Source organism: Myotis davidii, unplaced genomic scaffold, assembly GCF_000327345.1.
Source record: "Myotis davidii unplaced genomic scaffold, ASM32734v1 scaffold53, whole genome shotgun sequence".
Lineage (NCBI taxonomy): Eukaryota > Metazoa > Chordata > Mammalia > Chiroptera > Vespertilionidae > Myotis > Myotis davidii.
In genome coordinates this window covers 3,406,747-3,433,795 of record NW_006286140.1, presented here as the reverse complement: position 1 = coordinate 3,433,795, position 27,049 = coordinate 3,406,747, and the positions used below count along the sequence as shown (strand labels likewise).

The window sequence follows — 27,049 nt, the reverse complement described above, 5'->3', positions numbered from 1 at the left end:
GAGGCAGCTGATCGATGTTTCTAACTCTCTATTCCTCTTCTCCCTTCCTCTCTGTAGAAAATCAATAAAGTATATTTTTAAAAAAATGGAGAAAATAGTACTTGTGGGGTACATGTGTCAGTATATGAAGAGCACTTGAAAGTGTGTCTAGCACAGGGTGAGCTCTCAGGGAGGCTCACAGAGGCTGGTGGCAGAAAATGCCACAGAATCAACCCGATACTGAGCTAGTTCACATGTGACTGGTTCACTTGTTTCCTTCCATAAATGATGACGTTGGGGGTTGCTGTAGCGTCCTGATGATTCCTGATGTGGTGGCTTTGTTCTTGGTTTAGGATCAGCCACCACCAGCATGAAAGCGATGCCCAGCGTCCCAGTTTTGCCAAGCCAGATGTGTCAGAAGCAGGCGGCCTCCAGGGACTGCTGTGTGGCAAGAACTAATTGGGCTCCTCACATTCAGGAAGAGCCTGGGAGTGTTTGCAGGTCTCAGGCAGTGCTGTGTGGCTGTGGACTCAGCTGACAGGCCAGCCAGGCGTGGGTGAGACACAGCAGAATCGCCCTCTCAGAGGTAGAGATTTGGGCCAAAAGGGGATCCAACAGGCTGTGTCGTAAAAAGTGACAGGCCCTTCACATAAAGGCTGCCATGTCTAATGAACACACATGTTGCATGAGGTTTCGTATGGAAAGGACTCCGGGCCACTTGCTGCCTCTCTGCCATAGCAGCACTCATAGATGTTGACTAGCTAGAACATTGCCAAGAACATACCATCCAGTTAATAAGCAGTTTCTGAATGATGGGACCTATCTTTAAAAATGGAAGAGAGCAACTGTAATGAAAAATTGGAATGAAAACTCCTCTTTGAGTCCCATAACTCTTGCTTCAACTTCAAGGATTCCAGCTTAGACCCCTTCCCCCCAATTAAATTGAAAGCTGCAAAGGACCTCAGGTTATTTAAAATAATCTTTCACCCTGTGTCAGTGTTCTAATTTTTCTAAATATATGAATTTAAGGCGAAAAAATAACTTAACTAATACAATTTTATTTTTAAGTACTCATTTGAGAAGTGATACCCTCATTGTAAGCACGACAAGCCAGCCCAGCGGCCTTTAGCCCAGAGAGAAGCCTGTCACAGAGCCTCGGGTCACCCTGCTCTTCCCCTGCCAGACAGATTAGGGCTCAAGCCACTTCTTGGACTTTAAAGTAGAATGCTGGTACTTGTATTAGTCAACACAGGGATTAATCATTAGAAGGTGTGAATCAGGTCTGTTGCCTTCTTGTTCATTTATTCACCGCCCCTATCCGTTTCTCGGTTCTCCCTTGCTCGTCACCTTAAATTCAATAAGCACCTTTACTGAGCCTCAACTAGCTCTGAGGCTGTCGCCTCATTGCTACAGGGTAAGCATATGAATATGGCCCCACCTCAGTCCACCAGGCATTTGTGATTTACTAGGAGGCTTAAGACAAACAAATGTGAAAGGTGCCAGCAGGACATAGGGCCATCAGAGGTATAAAGGAAGAACTTGAATGAGTTGAGATACGGAGAGAAAATCAGGAAAATTTTCATCAGAGAGGTGGCCACAGGGGATGAATAGTGTGGATAGGCGCTAATAGATTGTGGACCATGGTTTGCTCAGGGAGGAAGTATTCTGATTTGAATCATATCAATGAGAATTCCGTGACAATGGAAAGGTTGATTTAGGGCTACATTTTGGAGAGCATCATATGCCACTGTCCCCTCAAACTCAGTTCAGGTGTCCTTGGGAGTATTAACAAAACTCACTCATGGGCCCACTTTGTTAGATTCTCTGAAGATAAGAAATGCTTTTGGCTTTGTATAAACAATCTCTGTTGCAACTGTCATAATTATTTAACTCTGCTCTTACAGCCAAAGCAGCATAGCCACTATATAAATGAATGGGTGTGGCTGTGTTCCAATAAAACTTTATTTACTAAAAGAGGCAGTGGCTGAATTTGGCCCATAAGCCATAGTTTGCCAACCCTTGATCTAGTTTTTAGCGTAAACTGAATTTAAATAACACATACATTCAACTAATAAGGAATAAAGAAAGTAATTGTGAATAATTCTGCGTTTTGATTTGACGGCTTCTGGGGCAGGCACTCCCATACTAGCATGCTCTTTCTGCACATGTATCTTTTTTTTCAACATTATGTCTACGGTACTATACACATTACATCTTAGGATAGCATAAGATATGAAATGTAATGCCTCTGACTACCATATCTTGATGATGACAACACTCCCATTAAAAGTAAAAATTGCCTAATTTCTTACTTGTAGTGGACTGGATATTAGAGGCATTATGATTGAACAACTTTATAATTATTCTTCCTGAGACCCGATGTTTAGTTACCTTCCAATTACGCTGTCCCTTTAAAGAATGCTATGATCTGGTTTTGAGCCTCTAAAATTTCCATAAGTGTTTTTTTTTTTCCCAGAGTTTAATTTTAGAAGATTAGGAAACTTGTCCAAGTTTGTAGTTTTTGCCCTGTCCTGATATTCATTTAATTGGTTCTGCTAATGTGAATGCCCTTTCAAATATGAAAAAAAAAATAAAGCAAGAGGGAAAAGTTGATTATTTCTATAATTGGATTTTCTTTTGAATAAAATGATTTCACCCACTCTATATTTCTGACTTAAGAGATGGGGGTGGGGGACCAGTTTCTTTCATATTGCAGCAGAAGTAGACAGAAGGTATAGTCTGTTCCAAGGTATCAGAATAGCATATTCGTTTTGGTTGTAATTAATTACTGATGCTGAATATACTCTGGCCCCTGCTTTCATTCCCAAGTCTAAATTTCCACTGTGTGCAAAATAATTCCATCCAGGAAGAATTCTAATTACTTTAGTAATTATCGTCTTATCGCTAAATGGAATTCAGACATTTGCTGCAATTTATGAATGTTAGAAATGTTTCATTTCCTTTTCACCTTGAATAACAGAAAACTACACATTACTGAATCTGGCTTCATTGAACCTTATAATTCATGTTACCATAGAAACAGAAAAACTCATATAAGAATTATGTTAACAGTACCATAGATAGTAAATACCTTCACTTTAACCAGCAATATCATAAAATGATCTTAATAACAGATGTGCAAAATTCTGTGAATTTTAATATGGTTTCTTTTTAAATGTTATAACAATATTATCCAGTATGCTTATATTTAATCTTTAAAGCAATATATTTGGTATTATGTAAGGCTTTGTGCTTATTTCCAAATATTCGCTGTGGAATACAAGCATAGCGTTATAGGTTAAAAAACACTCTACATAGTATTTTAAATATTTTTAATAGTGATAATTCTTTTGATTTTTGCTTAAAGTCAAACTGTATATTTTGGGTTTATAGCAGGTTTAGGAATGTAATGGGTGACACCACATTCTCTGGTAGTATCTGCTTCTGGTTGGTTCCTCTCTTATTTTTGGCTTATTTGACAACCACTTTTCTTTTTGCATTTTAGAAACATGTTTCCCGTATACTTGACCAGTTTTTACTACATATATGTAACAGTTATTTATTTTTTTGCCATTTTAGATTCTGATTTCTCAGGACATCCAGAAATTTCCAAAGCTTTAGCAAATCTTTTTACATTTTATCCATATTCTTCTCTCTTGCCCTGTCCCATACATACTAATTTTTTACTTCAAAAATGTAAAATTGTACCAAATTTAAACTAAATAAGTCATCTGGATTTTTTTAGCTTAATAAAAATCATTTTATTACTTTTAAAGAGAGGGAATAGTTTTAAAAAATTAATTGCTACTAATTTTTTTTCATGAGGAGGCCTTGAAAAACTATCTTTGATTATAAATATCAAAGTTAGTAAGTGAATTTTATGTTAGGAAGTAGATTTTGGTTACTATTTGAAAATAATTTCTTTTAAATTTCTCTCAAAAGGTCAGAAATTTGAGTTCTACTTTGAAAAAGATCATGGCTATTCATTTGTAGGAATACATTTGTATTCTTATTGTATTTAGCTTCCAAACAAATAGTGTTGGGGTTTTTTTTAAGCTATCTTTTTACCATTTATTTCCAATTTCATTACTTTATTCTAAAAGAATTTGGTCTGTGTAAATGTGATCTCTTTAAGGTAGTAAATGTGTGCACTGGTGAAGTTGATTGTTTTGATTAGTGTCCTGTTAGGAAGAAAAGCTATGTGTGGTATTTATACCAGATGTTATTTAATATAGGAAATTTACTATATAGAATATTTTTAAAAGTAAAGATTGGGAGTTGAGGTAACCAGAGAATAATAACTGCTGAAAGCAGTCACTGCCACTCGGGCTAAGGGAACAAAAAGAAGAGGTTGTGTTACTGGAATCTAGGAGCAAGGATTGTGGTATTGCTGCCTCAGAAACAGAAGGTAACCACTTCCAGACCCCATCAGCTTCTTTCTGCTCTCACCTTCTGATCTCCTAATGGGACCTAATGGGAAGCCACTGCCAAAGGAACCAAATGGACTTTTGAGACTTCTAGCCCCATATTACCTGCTGTACATATATGCGTGTGAGGCTAAGAGGCAGCAAGAATAACACCTGTTTTTCTCTCTCTCAAGTAATGGACAGAGTGGAACTCATTTTATATTACTGATTTTCTATTAGGTTAAAATTTATGAAATTGATGATACCTGACCATTTTTGATTTGCAAAAAAAAATCCCCAAACAACCCCCAAAACCAACTAATAAAACAAGAATATCATATGACTCCACTTTCAGATTCTATTAAATCTACCCTTGTCATGATGATAATTTTTTAAAAATATATTTTTATTGATTTCAGAGAGAAAAGGAGATGGGGAGAGAGACACATAGAAACATCAATGATGAGAGAGAATCATTGACCGGCTGCCTCCTGCGTGGCCCACACTGGGGATCAAGCCGGCAACCTGGGCATGTGCCCTGACTGGGATTTGAACCATGAGCTCCTGGTTCATAGGTCAACTCTCAACCCAGAGGCATGCCGGCTGGACTCATGATGATAATTTCACTCACATTGGTTAGATGAACTTTCTCTAATACACAGACTGTGTCAAATATTGCCTATTTTCCTTTTTTTTTTTTTCTGATTCAAAAGCAGTCACAAAAATGTTTCCTACTCTTATTTGGGTCACCAAAGGCTTTACAAATCAGAATGAAACAATGGTCACTTCTTTCTGAAATATATACATACAATTTTAGATGCAATTTTAGGGAGTCCACAGACTCTAAGAAAAGAAGCCCTAGATTGACATAAAGAAAGGGCATTCTTGGCATTGGCATTGTTTTGTGTGTTTCTTTAATCTGTATTCATCTTAAGCATGGCTACCTTAAATGTATAGTATAAATATATACCACCCTCTCATGATTTTCAGAGGGGAGTTTTCAGTGATTCTAGGTAGACAGTGAATACCACAGTTAGAGACATAACTGGATGGGTGGAGGGAGGGAGGGTTTTTCAACCTTATCTAAATGTTTTAGTGCTTTTTCTGTTTTCAGCCTAAGACCCTTAAGAGAATTTTTCATAAAATTACGAAAATAAATTTAAAACTGCTGAAAATTGTCTTAAATGTATTCCAAAATCTCCTATTCTTTCTCCTTAAATTTATATTATTTTTCTCACTCACCTACTCTGAGAAAAACCTCCAGTAATATGACAAATTGAAAAGATACAGAAATCTTAGTGGGGGTACATTCAGTCTTTCACCAGTAAGTGTGATAATAGCTGTAGACCCTTTATCAGGTTGAGGTAGTTTCCTCCTATTCCTTGTTTTTTATCACGAGAGTTTTTATCATGAATGGGCATTGGAATTGTCAACCTAGCTTTCTGTATCTATTAAGAATATTATGTTCTTTTAATATGCTTTATGGCATTAATCGATATTTGTATATCAAACCAACCTTGTGTTCCTGTGATTAAAAACTTGGTTGAAATATGCAATCCTCTTTATATGTTTCTGGGTTCTGTGTGCTAATATTTTGTTAAGAAATTTTGTCTCTGTGTTCATAACGGATATTAGTCTAGAATTTATTTCTAATTTCTTTCTCTTGTTTTCCTATAGGCTACTGCTGGACTCATAAAATTAGTCCCTTTCTCATCTATCTTTGAAATGGTTTCTGTAGAACTAATTTTATTCTTTGTTAAATGTTTCATTGAATTCACCAGGGAAGCCATCTGGCCCTGGGTTGTTCTGTGTTGTTTTCTTTTGTTGGCAAGATTTTTTAATTACAAATTCAATTTTTGTAATAGATAAATAACTAATCAAATTTTCTATTTCTTCTTGAGTCACATTTTATAATTTATGTCTTTCAGATAATTTGCCTATTGCCCTTAGTATCTCTTTGGACATAATCTATATATACAAAAGCCTAAGCAACTGTTATGACCAGTTGACCGAACGACCGGTCTACTGGTCACTATGACAATGCACAGACGCTCAATATAGGAGCTACCCCTGGTGCTCAGTGCGCTCCCACAGCCAAGCTCCCGCAGTCCCTCCCCCCCAGCTGGCTGGTCCCAGTCGGCCCCAATCATTCTGATCACCAGCCAGGCCGAGGGACCCTTCCTATGCACGAATTCGTGCACGGGGCCTATATTGAAGTATAAAATCCTATTAGTTTCAGGTGTTCATCATAGTGATTCAACATTTATATACATTATGAAATGATCTCCACAATAAATTTAATTACAATCTCTCACTTTACAAAGTTACTACAATATTATTAATTATATTCCTTATGTTGTACATTATATCTCTATGACTTATTTTGTAACCGGATGTTTATATCTCTTAATCCCCTTCACCTATTTTACCCACCCTTACCTCTCCCCACTCTGATAACCACCAGTTTGTTTTCTGTATCCATGAATTGGTTTCTGTTTTGTTTTGTATGTTTATTTACTTTTTGATTCTACTTATAAGTGAAATCATACCACATTTGTCTTTCTCTAACTTAATTCACTTAGCATAATACCCTCTAGATGTATCCATGTTGTTGCAAATGGCAGGATTTTCTTCTTTTTAATGGCTGAGTAATATTCCATTGAACGTATTGTGTGAGGGGAAAAATACATTTTTCTACCCTTGAAGGTTTTATCAGCTCATCTAATAATTAAATCTACATGAGACAGATTAACAAGAGAGAATAACAAATGTCATTTCATATGCATGTGTGGGAACCTCACATAATGAGAGAGTCAGAGATGCCACATACAAGAGAGGTTCAGGCACAGTAAGTTAAAATGAGGTATGTATGACAGACATTCTGAGCTAAGGATGAGGTAAGGCACCTTGGGGAATGAGAGAGGAAGAAGATTGTTTCAGGATGATAAGAAGAGCAAATATTCAATAATTAATAGTTTGCCCTGCCCTATAGATAAGTGAAAAAAGGTTATCTCTGGCCGAAACCGGTTTGGCTCAGTGGATAGAGCGTCGGCCTGCGGACTGAGGGGTCCCGGGTTCGATTCCGGTCAAGGGCATGTACCTGGGTTGCGGGCACATCTCCAGTGGGAGATGTGCCGGAGGCGGCTGGTCGATGTTTCTCTCTCATCGATGTTTCTGACTCTCTGTCTCTCTCCCTTCCTCTCTGTGCAAAATCAATAGAATATATTTAAAAAAAAAAAAAAGGTTATCTCTGATAATCTCTTATTATGGACGAGACCTCTAATTTAAATTCTTCTGAGTAATTAAAGAGGGGCAGAAGTTTTTCGTGAGCCCACAGGGTCTCAGTTGCCTTTAGCGTAAAATAATCTGTGTTCCACAAGGCATATCTATGGGTGACTATAGATGTGCGATATATGCCACATCATGTTTATCCACTCATCTATTCATGGGCACTTAGGTTGCTTCCATATATTCACTATTGTAAATAACACTGCATTGAATATTGGGGTGCATATATCTCTTCAAATTAGTGTTTTTGTTTTCTTTGGATAAATACCCAGAAGTAGAATTGGAGGATTTTGTGGTAGTTCTGTTTTTTTATTTTTTAAGGAACCTCCATACTGTTTTCCACAGTGGCTGCAAATTAAAGACGATATGAATAAATGGATAGATAGATCATTTTCATGAATTGAAAGAAGTAATATTGTTAAAATGTCCATAATCCTCAATGCAATCCACAAATTCAATGCAGTCCCCATCAAAATATCTATGAATTGTTTCATAGATTTAGAACATAATCCTAAATTTTCTCTGTCTGATCAAAGCAGTCTTGAGAAAGAGCAAAAGTGGAGGTCATGCCTCCCTGATTTCAAACTATACTACAAAGCTATAATGTTCAAAACAATATGGTACTGAAAAGAAAATGGACACATAGATCAATGGAATGGAATAGAGAGCCTAAAAATAATAGTAAACATCCATATATATGGTCAGTTAATCTTAGTATACTTTTAGTGTTGATCCTGACTATAGTGCTGTCTCCTTTATGCCTGAAGTGGTAATTTGTGTCTTCTTTTTCTTCTCAGTCTAGCTAGTAGTTTAGTAATTTTGTTGTTTTATAAAGAGGCATCTTTACTTGTTCTCTATTTTCTATTTTATTGAATTCTTGTACCTTATTTCCTTTCTTTGTCCTACTTTGCTCTTTTTTTTTAGCTTCTTGAGGTGGAAGCTTAGATTATTTAACACAGACATTTAAATCTATAAATTTCTCTCTAAACACTGCTTCAGTTGAATCCCATATATTTAGATATATTGATTTACATTCAGCTCAAGATATTTCCCCCACTGCTTCTGTCTAGTTTGCTTTTCCTGGAAGTGTTGAGTAATTGTCCTGGAATTAATATCCATAGAACTAAAATATATTTTTCAACCATGTGTTTAGTTTATGCCTAATAATTTTAATAGATCTGATTCTTTTTCTGAGGTAATAGAATATATGTTATTTTTAATTTTTTCACATGTGGAATTTGAAGCTAATAATTTTTTGATCTAAAGAATGAACTAGAATCAACCTTTTTCCTCTATTTGCCAGTGTAACACCAAATAGCACGTGAAAATCTTGAGACGAATTAAAGTACTACATTTTAATAGTATTTCAAATATAGTATGGGATATATGTAGTTTTACTCAAGGTAAATAAGTCTGAAAATATTGGGGCTTTTAAAAATCCTAGCATCAGGCCAGCAAATACGTAGTATTCTCCTCACATGTCCTGATAGATTTCTTAACTGATCATACATAGCACTGCTTCTGCCAAGGCAGATGCATAATTTGAATATTTTTCATAAATTCCATTTCCAAGTAATTTAATGAACCCATTTTGCCAGTAAATAGCTTGTGTAAGTCAGAAACAATAATGGGTCAAAATGTCTGTCTTTAATATAATTAAACATTTCTATATTCTTCTTTCAGAATTATTCTCTAATGCTACTATGAAAATATAGATATAGAAGGTCTTTTTAATTTTAAAAACACATAATACCTAGTAAATATATTCATTAGACTCACAGTTTTAATAAATTCATGGAAATGCATTTTAATACTTTGAAAATTCAAAGCTTCTCAAAAACAGCATTTAGTCATAATTAGCATAATAAATATTTGGATTAATATTGTATTTTACACCTCATATAATTTCCTCTTAGCACTTAAAGCATATGTAATTTCGAACTTGGTTCACTACAAAACTTGATTTTCTCATATACTGTAGAGAATTATTTACTGAGCAAATTAACACTGTAATTATGAGGAGCTATTTGTTGTTGGTTCAGTTAAGGAACTGAATTATTTTTAAGAACATATATAGCATCATTTGCAGATATAAAATTAATGTATAAATGAGCCTCATCAAATATTAAAATGCAGTCTCTACTTTGAAAACATTTTATAGGCAATCAGTTTATATTCTTATAAACTTTGAAACCAATTAAACTACTTTTAGTTTTAAGTTCTGACTAACATAGGTCTCTCACTAATTCATGGTGGTCTGCTTTCTCCCCTGTTATCAGTCAACTTGTTGTGTAGATTATCAAATATATCCACGCATTGGACATTTCCTTCCTTAACATTTATGATGACTAGTGCAAAGGTCTGTCTTTCCTTTTTCACTGTGGGCCTTGAAGCCAAAGTAAGCAGGTGTTGCGTAATACTGAGCTCAACTCTCCTGGATCAAGAAGGATTGGGGGGTGGGGAGAAATCAGTAAGGTACTTTCCTGTGGGAATACCCCATAATCTAGTGCCAAGTTCATTCTAACTCACAGCCTAAGACAATAAGGAATTGTCTTTGTTTTTGCAGTATTTCACAGACAGTTTCTAAGATTTTTTTTAAAATTTCCTAGGAGAGATAGACTCTTCTCTGTCATTTCTAATGTGATTCATTACTTTTACCTTTGTTCAGTAGTAGTTAAAAGTGTAAAAATTAGCTAATTGAAGCAATGGACATAATTTTTCTATTCCACATGCTTTAATAAGTATAGGAAATGGTCTTACCATCTGTAGCTTACTGTAAAAGCATATGTTTTTATGATTTTCCAACATAATTTTAATAATCACCTTTAATGAAGAAAATATGTTTTTATATTACAATAAAATAATTTTTTTTAATATACCATTTTATTTTTCTCTATGCACATTGTCTCTTTTTCTATTTATCATCACAGAGAAAAGTTCCTGTCTTTGTAACTTATCTTATTGATTAAAGTTCAGCCAAATTAATAGCTAAATATGACTAAGTAGGAATCAAGAAAATATTTTTTAAAATAAATTTATCATTCTTCTTTCACACAGGCTTTAAAGGATTATACAAACTAGGTATGGAATAATGAAGCTGCTTGAATTAGGCATCCAGTAATTTGATTTTTTTCCCTTGTTACATTCTTTTGTTCTCACTTATGCCCCCAAATATTTAATATATCTTGATGAGATAAACTGTCCTATTCATTCTTATAGAACTGCATTTAGGTGGTAGAACAATCTTTATAGCTAGGTATTCTGTGATTTGAAATTTTTCCTATTGTTTTATTGATTCTATTTTGAATGCTGTTGATGTTATTTTGTTATTCTTATACTGTTAGTATACAATAAACTATTGTATCACACTTGAGAAACTCAATAGCCACAGAGGAATGATTTTTAAGATGCTAACATTGGACCTATCAAAAGCAAAGGCAGCTTGTTTACCTAACCACTCTATAATGGAACATGTTTAGTGATTTACTTTTAAATAATAAAGGATAACAAAAATTGTTTATTGATGGAAAGCCTTAACTATGAATGAGAGGGACAAAATAAAAAATAAAAAAAATAAACCTGGAGGAAATAGACATAATTGCATTGAGCAGAGGGAAAACTGTAAAAAAAAAAAATTGGGTATCCTCAGAAATAAGAAAATATGTTGCATCTCTAAAATGAAATCGCTATGCTTTGAAAAGGAAACTTGGAGAGTGAGAGAAATTTAAAACAAGATATTCAATTAAAATTTTTTCAATAAAAGAGTTGGAAGATAAAATCAACTAAATCTTCCAGAAAGTGGAATAAAAGGACAAAGATTGAAAATGGCAGTGGAAAAGCTTAGAGACTCAATTCACCAATTTCAACATTTGAAGGAGAGGCATCCCAGAGACAGAAAAAATGACTTTAGCCCAGCCAGTGTTGCTCATTGGTTGAGTGTCAACGTATGAACCAGGAGGTCAATGCTCTGTCAGGGCACATGCCCACGTTGCAGGCTCTATCCCCAGTAGGGCTCATGAAGGAGGCAGCCGATGAGTTATTCTCTCTCATCATTGATGTTTCTATCTCTCTCTCCCTCTCCCTTCCTCTCTGAAATCAACAAAAATATGTTTTTTAAAAAAAGAAAGAAGAAATGATTTTTAAAAGAACATAGACCTAAAGAACATGACTCTCTAGATTGTATCCTGTACAAAAACTTAAATACCTAACACAAGGTCTATTATAAAATTTAAAATCAATAAGAGTGAATTTAATATCCTAAAAGCTTTCAAAAAGATAGTGGGGCACAAATGAAAAAGTGTGCCTCAGAGTAAATCTGGACACCTTATCAACCTTGCCAGCTTAAAAAAAAAGGGAGAGGGAAAGATTATGAAATTCAGGTGGGTAATACTTTTCATTTTGGAATGCTATGTACAGCCACGATCAGTCATGAATTGAGAGTTCAGACATCCTAGGACAGTAACAAAATTTTGTTAGCTCTCTTTTTTAATGCCACTTCTGAAAGAATGCTCCTGCAAAATTATGGAGAATAGAATAATCAAGAATTAAGAGGACATGGGATCCAGGAAAAAAACTATATTGAAAAAAGGAGACCAAGGAGTAACATTCAGGTATTACAACTGCTTTATTGTAAATGCAACACACACTTGAAGAAAGTAAGAGTGGTATTTCTAAAGGGGATAGGGGGGTGGAATAGAACTGGTCAATTATATAATACTAGAGGCCTGATACACGAAATTCGTGTAAGAGTAGGCCTTCGCAGCACCGGCTGCCTTGGGCCGAGGCAGCAGCCCCAGCGACTGTCTTGGCCCTCGCAGCCCTGGCTTCATCTGGAAGGTCATCTGGACGGTGGTTCAGCTGTTTGGTAAATTTGCATATTATGCTTTTATTATTATAGATATTGAATGTTTAGAAAATAGTATTGGTTTTTGATAGACTTGATGGAGCTTCTGGACACATCAGCATAGATACATAGAATATTTAGAATATTGGGAAAAAATTTTAAAAAGAGACAGCTATTTATGAAAAATTCAATATTGTGACAAAAGAAACTTCATGATAGTATACTAGTTGGCTCTGCAATGAACAATTTCTTTGCAGTTACACCAATGAAAATACTATTAATTTCACCAAAAATTGTGCATGATTGTATAGTGAAGGGAGGGATAGAGTAGTTTAAAGAGCTAAATCCTCATTTACCTTAATAGAGAAGTCAGTAAATATTACATTAAAATAAGTAAATCTAGAAATAGTAAAATAAGTATCTTAAAATAGAAAACAAAGAAACATATTAAAAAATTAAAAATGGGTATCTTTTGCAGATGACAGGGGTCCACTGTTTTTCATAAATTCTTAGTATTTAGGACTCTTTTAAAAGTATTTGCAAATATCTCTTTCCTGAAAGTAAAATTTAATTCTAAAAGGAACAATGGTATTTAAAATATTAGGGAAGTACAATAGTTATAGATTGCAATAGAGTTTTTACATTTTTGTCTCATTATTTTTTAGAGTTCCTGGAATAACTATTGCTACAGATATTATCTGTGGTTTTCCTGGAGAAACAGATCAAGATTTTCAAGAAACAGTGAAACTTGTTGAAGAGTACAAATTTCCAAGCCTCTTTATTAACCAGTTTTACCCAAGACCAGGAACTCCTGCTGCAAAAATGGAACAAGTTCCAGCACAAGTGGTAAGATCGTTTTCTGTAAGGTATTGTATTTAGCCAATAGCTATAAAAATGCATCTGTGTTGCCTATCTTAGCACACTTGGCTTACGTTATAAAAGATGGAGAGTTTTCCAAGTTGGAGTCAGGGTGGGGACCTTAGATAAGTTAAATGACCTGAGGCAACTAAAGTGTCACCTCTTTTTCTTTTCAAGAATAAGGTTCTGGTGACACTGGGAAGGAACATTTTAACTACTAGTATTTGCCTATGTTTATAAAATAAAGTCTTGGTTGTTTCAAAATCAGGCAGCATTTAAATATCTGTGAGCAAAGAAGGCATCATATTTACACTACTTTTTAAGAGACCCTTTCATAATATGCTTATGGTTTTCCTAAGTTTTCCATGGTATAGATTTGATGTTTACTATCTATCTACCTATCTATCTCAGGTATGTGTTGCTTTTGGAATAAAACAATATAATTTCATTCTTACATGATCATAGATATAGTACAGTAAGATGACTTAAAATAAATGTTTAAAAGTTTGAGATCCAGTAAAGGCAAACTGTTTCCCAGAATGCCCCAGAAAGTAATAGTCTCAAACAAATATTTAGTTTCTACGTTCAGTAGCTAAACATGGAAAAACATAGAGCCTTAAGAGGAAGTAGAATTTTTTAACTGAAAATGTTCTACTTTGTTTCTAATAACTAAAAAATATTGTGCCCTGCCATTAATTTTCTTCAAATTCTTTCATGAATAAATACTAAAAAGTATAACCCAAAGCTTATTGTTTATATGCATATGTATGTATGTGTGTGTGTCTTTTTTCCCAGTAAAACAGAAGTCAGTATCATTCTTTGTTTTCTCAAACTTTTCTTCATTTTTTATTTTACAAGTTTCTTTGTATACAAGGATAAAAAATACAGGGTTTCCCAAAAATTGTATACATACTTTGAATCATTATAAAGTCAGTGTTTATTAACATGCACTTCATTTTCAAAATTTAAAAGAATCTACAGAAATGAATAATTTATTTTTCTCAACATCTGTTTTCAAACTGATGACTGTCCTGGTCCAGTCACTGCTGATAATGCGAAGCAATGGAATTGCAAACATCAAGAATCATTTCATTCAGTATTTGTGTGCCCTCGATTGTCAACTGTTGCTGGTTTTGTACCATAAACTCTTATCTTTTATGTATTCCTATAAAAAAGTCTAGTGAATAAATTTTCTTTGTTCAAAGAAAATTTGGTCTCACCCATAATTTCAAATAAGTTAAATCTGAAAAGCAATGAAACTTTGAGTTATCAGCTGTTAAAGTGTGTATACATTTTTAGGGACACCCTGTCTTTTTACAAGTAGCTGCCTTTCCATTTTCATGGCTATATGGTATTCCATTGCATGTAAATCCCAATTTATTCATCCTATTGCTGATCATAATCTGAATCTCCAGTGACTTGTGTATACATCAAAGTTTGTGAAGTACTGTTGTAGTTCACTAATTTCCTGTTTATCTGTTTTTAACCTGCTGTCAAACTATCTATAAAATCTCAAACTTTAGTCTGTTTTTAACTTCTATAATTATAACTTGATTCTTGTTCATAGGTTTGAGATTTCTAATGAAATCCTCATATTTTCTTTTGTATTTTTTAATATATTACTTAGTTATCTTAAAGTCCATTCTGAATTCTCCAGTATGTAGGCCTTGTCTTGGTTTGTTTCTCTTTTTTTTTTTTTCCCTTGACTTTGACCAGTTGTCTTCCCTTTCTATGCATCTGATTATTTTTAGTAAATGAGCATTTTTCATTTAAAAAAAATTATAGGGCCCTGGCCAGTGTGGCTCAGTTGGTTGGAAGGTCACCCCATACACCAAAGGTTGTGGTTATCCTGGTCTAGATATCCAGGTTTGGGTTTGATCCCTGATCCAGGTCAGGTCAGGGCGAGTTCTGTAGGCAACCAATTGATGTTTCTCCCTCTCTCTCTCTCTCTTCCGCTCTTTATAAAAAATTAATAAAAATATATCCTCGGGTGAGGATTAAAAATAAATAAATAAAATAAATTTAAAAAACTATAGCATCTAGACCAGTGGTTCTCAACCTTCCTAATGCCGCAACCCTTTAATACAGTTCCTCATGTTGTGGTGACCCCAATTTCATTGTTACAAATTGAACATAATTAAAGCATAGTGATTAATCACAAAAACAGTATGTAATTATATATGTGTTTTCCGATGGTCTTAGGCGACCCCTGTGAAAGGGACGTTCGACCCCCAAAGGGTCACGACCCACAGGTTGAGAACTGCTGATCTAGACTATAATCTAGGAGGATTTAATTTTGCTTCTACCAAGTTCTAAGGTAAAGACTGATTACTTTAATTTGTCTGAGATTTACCTTTGGAACTGTTTCTCAGTCTGTCTCAGTATTGGTTTATTTTTTCTTAAAATTTATTTTATTGTTTAGGTATTACAAATAGTAGTACATAGGATTGGTTTATTTCTGGTTTGCCTTACCTTTTTAATGCAGCCTGTGGTATGCTGATGTTTAAAACTGACTCTCAGTAGGAAGTGTTCCGAGTTGTAGCATTTGCCAATTTCCAAGGTATAAACACTTCCACTGTATCAGTTTCAAACTACCCATGTGCCATCCCTGGACACGGAACTGGGAAGAGATGCACACAGTCAGGTGGTAAAAGCTGGATCCTACATACCACTGAGGAGAGCTCTTCTGTAGTGGGAACCAGGGCTTTTCTTTATGGTGGGTCTTGGATACTAATTTTTGTCTCCCTGGGCTCATAAGAATGATGTGGAAGCCTCTGCATAGTTTTCCAGCCTCTTAGCTTTGCATGGCTACTCAGCCTCCCAGCAACTACTTACAAATTAATGAGTTCCTGGAAGGGAACAGTGGCTCCAAGTGTTGAGGTAATGGATCTTGGTCCCTCAGGTCATCACTGCCTTTGTGATTTTTGATGTTCAAGTACATATTATAAATTCGATTCACCTTTTCTTATTGTTTTTGGCAAGATTTTGGTCTGATACAAGCTAGTTTGCCTTGGCCAGAAGCAGAGCAGAGCTCATCTCCTTGAATCAGCTGCAGATGCTTTGTTGTGGTTCTAGTCTTTTATCTTGTAAACATTGCCCTTAGCATCTTCCTTACATGCTTAGACTTTAGACACCCAGTCCTGGCATAGTAGAACCTTCTTTATTTCTTTTTTTGGATTTTATATTTTAGAGCTGTGTTAAGTTGACAACAAAACTGAGCAGGAAGTACATAGAGTTTCCATATATTCCCTACTCACACACACGTTCAGCCTTCCCAGTATCATCCCACATCAGAGTGGTCCATTTGTTACATTAATGAACCTACACTGACACATCATTATCACCCAAAGCCCATAATTTACATTACATTTCACTTTTGGTGTTGCACATTCTATAGGTTTGACAAATGTGTAATGACATGTACCCACTATTTATAGTACCATATAGAATACCTTCACTGCTCTAAAAGCCCTCTGTGTTCCACCTGGTCATCCCTCCCTCTTCCCTAACACCTGGAAACCACTGATATTTTTACTGTGTCTATAGTCTTGCCTTTTCCAGAGTATCATATAGTTGGAATCATACAGTATATATTCTTTTCACACTGGCTTATTTCACTTAGTAATAGGCATTTGAGTAATATTCCTATGGCTTGATAGCTCATTTCATTTTGAAACAACACAAATGTATTGTCTCATAGTTTTTGAGACTGGAATTCCAAAGGCAGGCCCCTGCTCCCTCTGCACCATGAACAGGAATCCTTCCTTGGCTCTTCCAACCTGTGTGGTTTGCTGGTAATCTTTGTCTTTCGCTTGCAGCTGCATAATTCCAATCTCTGCCTTCATTGTCACAGGGTGTCCCTATGTTTCTCTGTCTTCACATGACTGTGTTCTTGTAAGAACCCCAGTCATATTACATTAGGGACCCACCCTACTCCTCATCTTAACTTGTTACATCTGCAGTGACCCTGTTTCCAAATAAGGTCACATTCTGAGATATGGGAGTTAAGACTTTAATATATTTCTTTTGGGGGAGATACAATTCAATCCATAGTACTTTCTCATTTCTGTAATTAGGCTCAAGGTAAAAACTGAAGGCTGGAAGAATTTTATCTTTGTAATATTTTGAACCTTAAATAAAGAAATAAGCATTAATAATAAACTATAGAGCTGCCATGAAAGAGGATATGTGATATGCATTTAGTCTTCTTTGTTCTCCTAAATTTATAAAATATTAATACTGGCTAACTGTCTCAGGTGGATTATGAAGCTGCTTAGCAACTAGACTTCACCAAAATAAAGCATTGCAACAAAATGGGTAGCAATTCTTTCTTATGTAATATATTTCCCAGTTCGTTGCCCAACAAAATCAACAATGAAAGTAGCATCTCTAACCCATTATTAGAAGAAGAGCACAATACCATTTACTTTCAAACAACAGCTTTTTATTCTGGCTTTAGAATGCCTCTTAGTGGAAATATATTGTTTCCTTAGATATATTTTATTTCTACTAAAATCAAGCCCTCCCCCCCGAAAAAATGTGTCCCATATGAATTACATGAAATAATTTCAATATACTTTTCCCTTTCTTTATAACTACTTTTACATAAATACTAGTATTAATATACATAAATTTCATTATATTTAATGTTTTATAGTAGAGCTCTGGTAAATGAACTAAAATTATGTGCTTTTTGTAATCATTTAAAACACCAAATGGATAAAGCATCATTCAGTTGAGTTTGGCACTAACATAGATGGGAGGAGTGGATTTTTTGCTAATCCTGCTAAAAAAGAGTTATAGCTTTCTTAAATTTATAATGAAAATAAATTAGGCAATATATTTTCATGAACGTGATAAACTAAAATTTATTTTTTCTTAGCTTTTGCAAGATTATTTACATAAGCGATTTAATAGTGAATCACCTAAGCCAGATGAGAGTGGCCTTTGACTTAGTTGAAGGGTCAAATTTGCATGTTTATATTTTCTATTCCATTGAGTCTTCCTTCATTAGTCTTCATTAATCATAAATAATTCCAATAGTATTTTTAAATTGTGGTTAAGTTTCCTAACCTGCCTAGAAAATGTCCTTAAGTTTAAAAAGTTTCTTGATCCTTATCTCTTCTGACTTTGTTTTTAAGAAAATGTTGATGCAAAATAATAGCATGATGAAATCTTTATTGTAAGAGATCCATGACTTGAAGAAAATGTCTTTAGACAAGGAGAGTGGCTGTTGGAATGTTCATATCGGTTTAAAATGTAAAATTGTGATATTAACTCCACCTGCTTGCTTGTCTTAAGTCTTGGAAACAGAGTGTAAAAATAATATCTTTAAACAGATGTCAGCATGAAAAAATCATAACACGCTTACTTGCAATTTCTGGGCTATTTATCCTAAAGATAATGAGGCCACAATAGTACTTCCTGCCTCAACCCTGAGGAAAGGGGGGTTGTGTTCCTGAGAGGGCTGGAGGGCCATCCTTGGGGCAGATAGATACAGGCATTTTTACTGAAACTGTCCACAGTAGTCTTCCCTGTGAAGAAATGAATTTTTGTTAGAGGTATTCAAACAAAGGCAAGGTGACCACTTGGAATAGATATTGAATCAGGAATGTTCTTAAATGGCAATCAGAAGCTTATTTACATAATGGCTCTCCCAAATCTAGCTACCTGTGAGTCCAGGACACACTTTATTTTTAAAAGTAAAATAGAGAAGCATACTATATAGAAAGAACTTTGCTGCTCTCTCTAAATGTTTTTGAACCTTTTATTGTTTCTGAGTATGATTCTAAAGTTTAACAACTCAGTATTTTAGTATATAAGTTGCCTTAAAGCAAGAAATCCTGACACTTTACTAGATAACATAATTATATTATTTACACAGTCCCTGGTTTTCAAACTAAACTTTTTTTCTTTGGGGGAGAGGAAAAAAATATTTTCAAGAGTTTTATACTCTAGATTGTCAGGACATTTTATTCTAGATTGATTCCCAAACACACCTTTTGGGAAGCCCCTTTTTCTTAATATCTTTTTTTTTTTATTTTGACTTCTCTTTTAGAATGTTTTGTGAATCTTATGCAATTAATTGTATTTAGTCCCTCCTGTTAGTCTTTTTAATTCCTCATTTCAGGACATATCATTTCTCTTCTTATTTTTATTTTTGATGGAGTTTTTGTTGTTGTTGTTTGTTTATTTTTTCTGACCATAGTTTTGTATGTAGATTTCAGCAGATCATATAACAGTCTTTCAGATGACTGTAGTAACAGCAGGGAAGTAAGAACTAGAATATAATCTAGAGCAGTGATGGCGAACCTATGACACGCATGTCAGAGGTGACACGCAAACTCATTTTTTTGGTTGATTTTTCTTTGTTAAATGGCATTTAAATATATAAAATAAATATCAAAAATATAAGTCTTTGTTTTACTATGGTTGCAAATATAAAAAAATTTCTATATGTGACACGGCACCAGAGCTAAGTTAGGGTTTTTCAAAATGCTGACACGCCGAGCTCAAAAGGTTCGCCATCACTGATCTAGAGGGAGTGTTGGAAATCTGCTACCTTGTATGAGTTTTAATATAGGTGGTGTTCATTTGACAAATAGAGAATTGAATTTAATTTGTTTTTTGTTTTTCTATATCATTGGCCTAAATATGTTATCTAAACTTTCCGATTTTTTCACCTTTTACTCTATTCTGCTGACTTTTGTTTAATCACTTTACTCATTTTTTTTTCTTGAATATGAACTAGGAATTCTGTAACCTAGTTAAATTAGTTGTTGATGGGGGCTGAAAATGGCAGCAATGAGACCCTCGGTGGTGGAGAGAATACGGGCCCCCAAAGATTTCTATGTCCTAATCTCAAACCCTGTGAATGTGCTACCTTCCATAGTAAAAAGGACTGTGCAGATATGATTAAGTTAAAGCCATTTGAAATGGGAGGATTATAATGAATTATCTGGTTGGCCTCAAGGTAATCACGAAAGTTCTCAGAAGAGGGACGCAGGAGGTTTTAAATTAGAGGGAGGACTTGTCAGGACGGAAACAAAGATCAAGGATAGGAATGTGAGTAAAGACTGCAGGCAGCTGCCCGGCCAGATTGCTCAGTGGTTGGAGCGCTGTTCATACACCAAAAGGTTGTGTGTTCACTCCCCAGTCAGGGCACAGACCTAGAGGGGGAAACTGTATCCTGGGGGGAGGACTAAAAAGAATGCAGGTAGGCCTCTAGAAACTGGAAAGGGCAAGGAACAGGTTCTCCCTGGGAGCCTAAGCAGGGAGTGCAGCCCTGCCATACCTTGATTTTTGACCATAAAATGCATTTCAGATGTCTGACCTTTAAAACTGTAAGAAAACAAGTTTGTGTTGTTTTAAGCCACTAAGTTAGTGATAATTTGTTATCGCAACAATAGGAAACGAGTATACTAACTGTGGAGTATTTTGATCTGAGAGCATTGTCTGGCGTTTGATACAGCTAAGGTAATTGAGCTTTCAGCCCTGTATGCCACCCAGCTTTTGCTGCGCCACTCGATGACACATGGTCATTCCTGGGTCTGCGAAAGCTTATGCTTGATGCCACCCGAAGGCACAATAATCTGTAGCCCTAATCCTAATAATGACACAACAAAAGTAACAGTAAGAATTCACACTTATTTAGCAATCAGTGTATGTTAGACATTGTTCTGAGCACTTCATGTCTATTACCTAATTTCATTCTCACAACTTTGTGAAGTAAGCACCACTATTATAGTCATCTTGGCCATGAGGAAGCAGAGGCTAAGAGTAATGAATACCTTGCTTAAGATCACAGAGAAATGTTCCTGCCTCCCTCTCCACTCTTAGATCCTGCCATTCCTTCTAACACATTCGATGCACCCACAACACCTGGCTGCTTATGGTTCCCCACGTGCCTTTGTGTTTATCTTCTCTACCCAGGGGTGGGCAAACTTTTTGACTCGAGGGCCACAATGGGTTTTTAAACTGGACCAGAGGGCCGGAACAAAAGCATGGATGGAGTGTTTGTGTGAACTAATATAAATTCAAAGTAAACATCATTACATAAAAGGGTACGGTCCTTTTTTTTTTTTTTGGTTTTATTTATTTCAAACGGGCCGGATCTGGCCCGCAGGCCGTAGTTTGCCCATGGCTGTCTACCTCCAGTTTCCTAGAGGGATCAGCGTGGGAAGAAACCTGAGAATAAAGAGAACATGGAACATTTAATGAGCATAAAATGCATGATATTTGGGGCAGTAAGATATGTTGCAGTTTTTGCTTTATTTTACTGGGGTGGGAGGGCAACCTGCAGGTGTAGGTTATTGTCAAGGAATAAGTCAGGAGCTGTAGGCAAAGCCTAGAATAAGATGCCCTTCTAAGTTAAATAGCTTTATACTGTCCTGTGGGATGGAGGAAGCTCCTGAATAGCAGTGATTATGTGTTTGTTTTGAAAACTCATTCTTGGTGGGGTGGAGTGGGAATAAAAAGTCAGAAAGCCCCAAAAGGAGATGGTGCAAGACAGGTGTGGAGACTAATAGGTGACTTATTTGTGAGACCTTCAATAAATACTCTTCTTTTGGACTTAATTACTCTAAGTCCCAGGCCTTGCTCCATATCAGCAAAGTGGTTCTGTGTTCAGTGGAGAGTATTTACTTGACAGAAGGTCACTTAATTGGCTTATGATGGACTCTGGGCTCACAGGTCAAGTTTTGGTAGACATCTTATGAGGACCCTTAGCCATGCCTGGCACTCAGGGCATTACAGCTTGTCTCTGCCTTTGCTCCTCCTGGTGCTGTTGATGTTCTGTTTCCTGATGGCCATGAGATTGCTCCTGGACCAGCCTGGGGTCACTTGTACTTCAAGGGAGAAATGCCAGCCCCTCCAGACCCCTGCCCTTGTCTGATCTCTTTATCTCTGCTCAAACTGTGTCTACAGGCAGTTACAGAATTAGCTTTTTCCTTGTAGCCTCTTTATCTTTCTTTGTGTTTTTGTTTTTCTAAGCATCATAAGATAAGCTTATCAACTGTGTGTGTGTGTGTGTGTGTGTGTGTGTGTGTGTGTGCGCGCGCGTGCGAGCACCTGTAGAAAAGTCTGGATTTGGGAACATTGGAAGAAGCTGGATCATTCTTTTTTCTTTTTTCTTTTTGAGTAGGGAAATTTCCTTTTGTCCTGCTCTCACTCTAAAAGACTGAAGGAAAGGGGGGACGTGATATCATTTGGAGCTTTGAAAAATGAAAATGACAAGAATTGTTAAGTCTCAGCTGTGCAGACGGAAGTGCAATGTCAATAATGTGTTGGCCTTGCCAGTACTGTCAAGCCCTTTGATTGTCTACCAACTTGAACCTGGAATGTTAGAGAATTTGACAAGTGTAATTTATTTGGAGTAACCAGAAGCAGAGCATCTTATCGGAATCTCATGAAAGAAAATAAGTGCTCTTTAAGAAGGAAGTGCTCCTGGGGGCATAAACAGTATGCATGATATGGCTGATGCAGGGCCTCACCACCCTGCGACCTGTGCACAGGGCCTAGTGGACAGCACAGGAGAGAGGTGTTGCCTGAGAGACCGCTTTTGTTTTCATCAGAGTGACTTTTTTTTAAAAGAGCATCCTCCTGAATCTTCTCAGCCTGAATCACTCCTTCAGAAAACCCCAACCCTCACCCCCCGCCCCCAAGTTCCCCGCCTTCGGAATCTGACCTCTTGTCTGCTGCCACAGAGCACTGCCTAACTTTTTATTAAGTCCTGAAGTGACGTTGATGAACTGAATTCCATTATCACATAAATCAGCTTCATGTAGTCAGACCCACAGGATAAGACGTGTACTAGACATGTGTAGGCTGTAACTGCAGGATGGAGCCATGGTTTTGTGGGATTGGTTTCTGTTCAGGATGGTAAAGATAAGAAAAGGAAAACACAGATTTTTGTTGATATCTAGAGCCCTTTCATGTGACTCTTCTGTTATTGACTATACTTTGGGATCATGGTTTGTCTTGGGAATCTTAGTATTTCAAGTGTTCTAAAATAAACCAAATTTAGGACAGCAAAGAGTCAAATATGATGAGACCTTTCAGTTCAATGGTTGCAGTCTTAATTTGTACTTCATAGTCAACCCATAGAAAATCTTTTTAAAAATCATGTAGAAAAACTACACTCAGCTTGTTTCTTATGATTATTTAATTTTTTTGCTTTCCTTTTGTTAATTTTTTATCCTGCTTCTTTTATAAATGTATAATTATCAAAACAGTAGGAATAGGTGTGGTTATAAGTTTTTCTCTCTGATGGTGAATGGTGATGGATAGTAGGGTTGAGAAGGACTGAGTGAATTTATATTAAATAAAGAGAATATAAAATCCATTATTTGGCAAGTCACCTTTATTATATTTCAATCTAATTTTTTCAGTAGTGATTACATGCCTTGTTTTATATAAGTTTAAGAAAAATTGCAAGGATTTACTTAATTCTAATATGTCTTTCATATGAACTTGGTTTATTAAAATTGTATTCAATTCAAAATATTCAATTTGAACTCACTTTTTATTACTTCAATAACAACTTGAGAAGTGAGAAGACTCTTGGAGCTACTTCTAAAGATAAAGAACCTTATAATGCTATATCTTATTTTTTGATCTGCTATTTTTTCTATAACTATGATTCATTAATTACTCCATGTTTATTGCTCCCAAGGGACTTATAGTTCCAAGTATTAGAGCTACTGTTAAATGTGTATTTAGGCCAACATAATATATTTAGTAATATTTAACATGACACTTTCTAAACTCTTGCCTCTTGTTTATTTTATAATTAAGGACTAACAAGTCAAATATAATCAGATAAGCATTTAAATGGATAATAATAAAATGTACTCTATTAATTATGTTCTATCTGATATCTTATATCTAAGATGACTATCCTGATGCTTTATTTTTGCTACTCATAATAAAAGTACCTTTATAGAAGTGGTACATAAGATTAGAAGTTTATAAGGCAGGAAAATGAAGCTTCCATTGTTTCAAAGTTAACATGTGCCAGAAGCAAGCATGGTCTGTTCTTTTTCATGTGCTTTGTCTCATGTTATTCTTCCAGGTATCTGCTATTATTTTTCTTGAGGCAGATACCTCAAGAAAAGTACATTTGCCCAAGGTTACATGACTAAGATGCCTGAGACTTAGACTCCATTCTTCTTCTGCTCCACACTCACATAAACAGTAGAACAGACATTTATCCCAGAAATTCAAAATAATTCTAGAACTTTATGACCAAAAAACTGTTGGTTTCCAAAGTTGTTTTTCTATTATAGCGGTGATGTTTTATAGGCCCTAGAAATTTTTTTGAACTTCTTTTTTCATTTATTTATCCATTTATTTATTACCATCTTAACCATTTTTTAAAAAACTTTATTATTGAAAGTAATACCTATGTTCCCCTTTTTCCCCATTGACCCTTTTCTAGCCTACGCCTACCTCAACCCCCAAAATGATTTTAAACTTATAGGAAAGTTATAACAATAGTATATCTCCAGTAAAGCCTTTACTAAAATTTATCAGTTTTTAACACTGTGCTAAATTTGCTCTTTCTCAAAAGATAGACAGACAGACTTATACATAGATATTTTTCCCCTGCACAATTTCAGGGTAGATTACAGAAATACAGATTACAGAGATTAACATTTAGTGTGCATTTTCCTAAGAATGTGTATCTTATGTAACCACAATATTGTTGTCAAATTCAGAAGATTTATCATTGATACAGTGCTTTACCCAATCAATAGTTCATTCCAATTTTGTCAAGAGTTCTGACAGTGTCCTTTATAGCTATTGTTTTTGTGTGTGTGTGTTTTTATATTGGACTCAGCTCAGAATCAGGTCTTATATTTAATTGTTATATCTCTCCATCTGGACATTCCTGAGCTTTATCTTTTTTTGTTTGTTTGTTTTGCTTTTTTGAGCCCTTTTATTTATTTATTTTTTAAAATTTTGTTTTATTGCTTAAAGTATTACAAAGAGTATTACATATGTCTCCTTTTTTTTTTTCTCCCCTTGACCTTCCCCTGGCCTCCCCTATCCCCCAGTGTCTTGTGTCCATTGGTTATGCTTATATGCATGCATACAATTCCTTCGGTTGATCTCGTAGCAACCCCCCTCCCACCCCGCCCGGCCTTCCCTCTGTAGTTTGACAGTCCGTTCAATGTTGCTCTGCCTCTGTATCTATTTTTGTTCATCAGTTTATAATGGTCTTAATTATCCATAAATGAGTGAGATCATGTGGTATTTTTCTTTCATTGACTAGCGTATTTCACTTAGCATAATGCTCTCCAGTTCCATCCATGCTGTTGCAAATGGTAAGAATTCTTATGAACATAGGGGTGCATATATCCTTTCTGATTGGTGTACCTGGTTTCTTGGGATATATTCCTAGAAGTGGGATCACTGGGTCAAATGGGAGTTCCATTTTTAACGTTTGAGGAAGCTCCATACTTCCTCAAAAGTGGCTGCACCAGTCTGCATTCCCACCAGCAGTGCACAAGTGTACTTTTTTCTCCGCATCCTCTCCAGCACTTGTCGTTTGTTGATTTGTTGATGATAGCCATTCTGATAGGTGTGAGGTGGTACCTCATTGTTATTTTGACTTACATCTCTCAGATGATTAGTGACTTTGAGCATATTTTCATATGTCTCTTGGCCTTCTGTATGTCCTCTTTCAAAAAGTGTCTATTTAGGTCCTTTGCCCATTTTTTGATTGGATTGTTTATCTTCCTTTTGTTAAGTTATATGAGTTCCCTCTAAATGTTGGAGATTATACCCTTATCGGTGATAACATTGGCAGTATGTTCTCCCATGTAGTGGGCTTTCTTGTTGTTTTGTTGATGGTTTCTTTTGCTGTGCAGAAGTTTTTATTTTGATGTAGTCCCATTTGTTTATTTTCTCTTTAGTTTCCAATGCCCTAGGAGCTGTATCGGTGAAGAAATTGCTTCGGCATATGTCTGAGATTTTGTTGCCATTGGATTCTTCTAGTATTTTTTTTGGTTTCCCGTTGTATATTTAAGTCCTTTATACATTTTGAGTTTATTTTTGTGTATGGTTTAAGTTGGTGGTCTAGTTTCATTTTTCTGCATGTATCTGTCCAATTTTCCCAACACCATTTATTGAAGAGACTATCTTGACTCCATTGTATGTTCTTGCCTCCTTTGTCAAATATTAATTTAGCATATTGGTTCAGGTCGATTCCTGGGCTCTCTATTATATTCAGTTGATCTATATGTCTGTTTTGAAAGTACCAGGCAGTTTTGAGAACAGTGACTTTATAATACAGCTGGATATCTAGTATTGAGATTCTACCTACTGTGTTCTTTCTCAGTATCGCTGCAGCTATTCGGGGTCGTTTTTTATTCCAGATCAATTTTTGGAGAATTCGTCCTAGGTCTGTGAAATATACCATTGGTATTTTAATGGGAAGTGCATTGAATTTATAGATTGCTTTGGGTAGTATGGACATTTTAATAATGTTTATTCTACCAATCCATGAAGATGGTATTTTCTTCCATTTATTTAGGTCTTCCTCTATCACTTTTTTCAGCATCCTGTAATTTTATGAGTACAGGTCTTTTGCCTCTTTGGTTAAATTTATTCCTCACTATCTTATTTTTTTTATTGCAATTGTAAATGGATTGTTTTTTTTTTAGTGTCTCTT

At 35.5% G+C, this 27,049-nt stretch overlaps 1 protein-coding gene across 5 annotated transcripts in view; it reads left to right on the top strand.

Moving 5' to 3' along the window:
- Positions 1 to 27,049, top strand: part of CDKAL1 (CDK5 regulatory subunit associated protein 1 like 1) — a 681,380-nt gene that overhangs the window by 508,476 nt on the left and 145,855 nt on the right. For all 5 annotated transcript variants that reach the window (XM_006757272.2, XM_006757271.2, XM_006757274.2 and 2 more), the window contains one exon: positions 13,182 to 13,362. In XM_006757272.2, the coding sequence (XP_006757335.1) occupies positions 13,182 to 13,362 (181 nt within the window). The remainder of the gene's footprint in view (positions 1 to 13,181; positions 13,363 to 27,049) is intronic.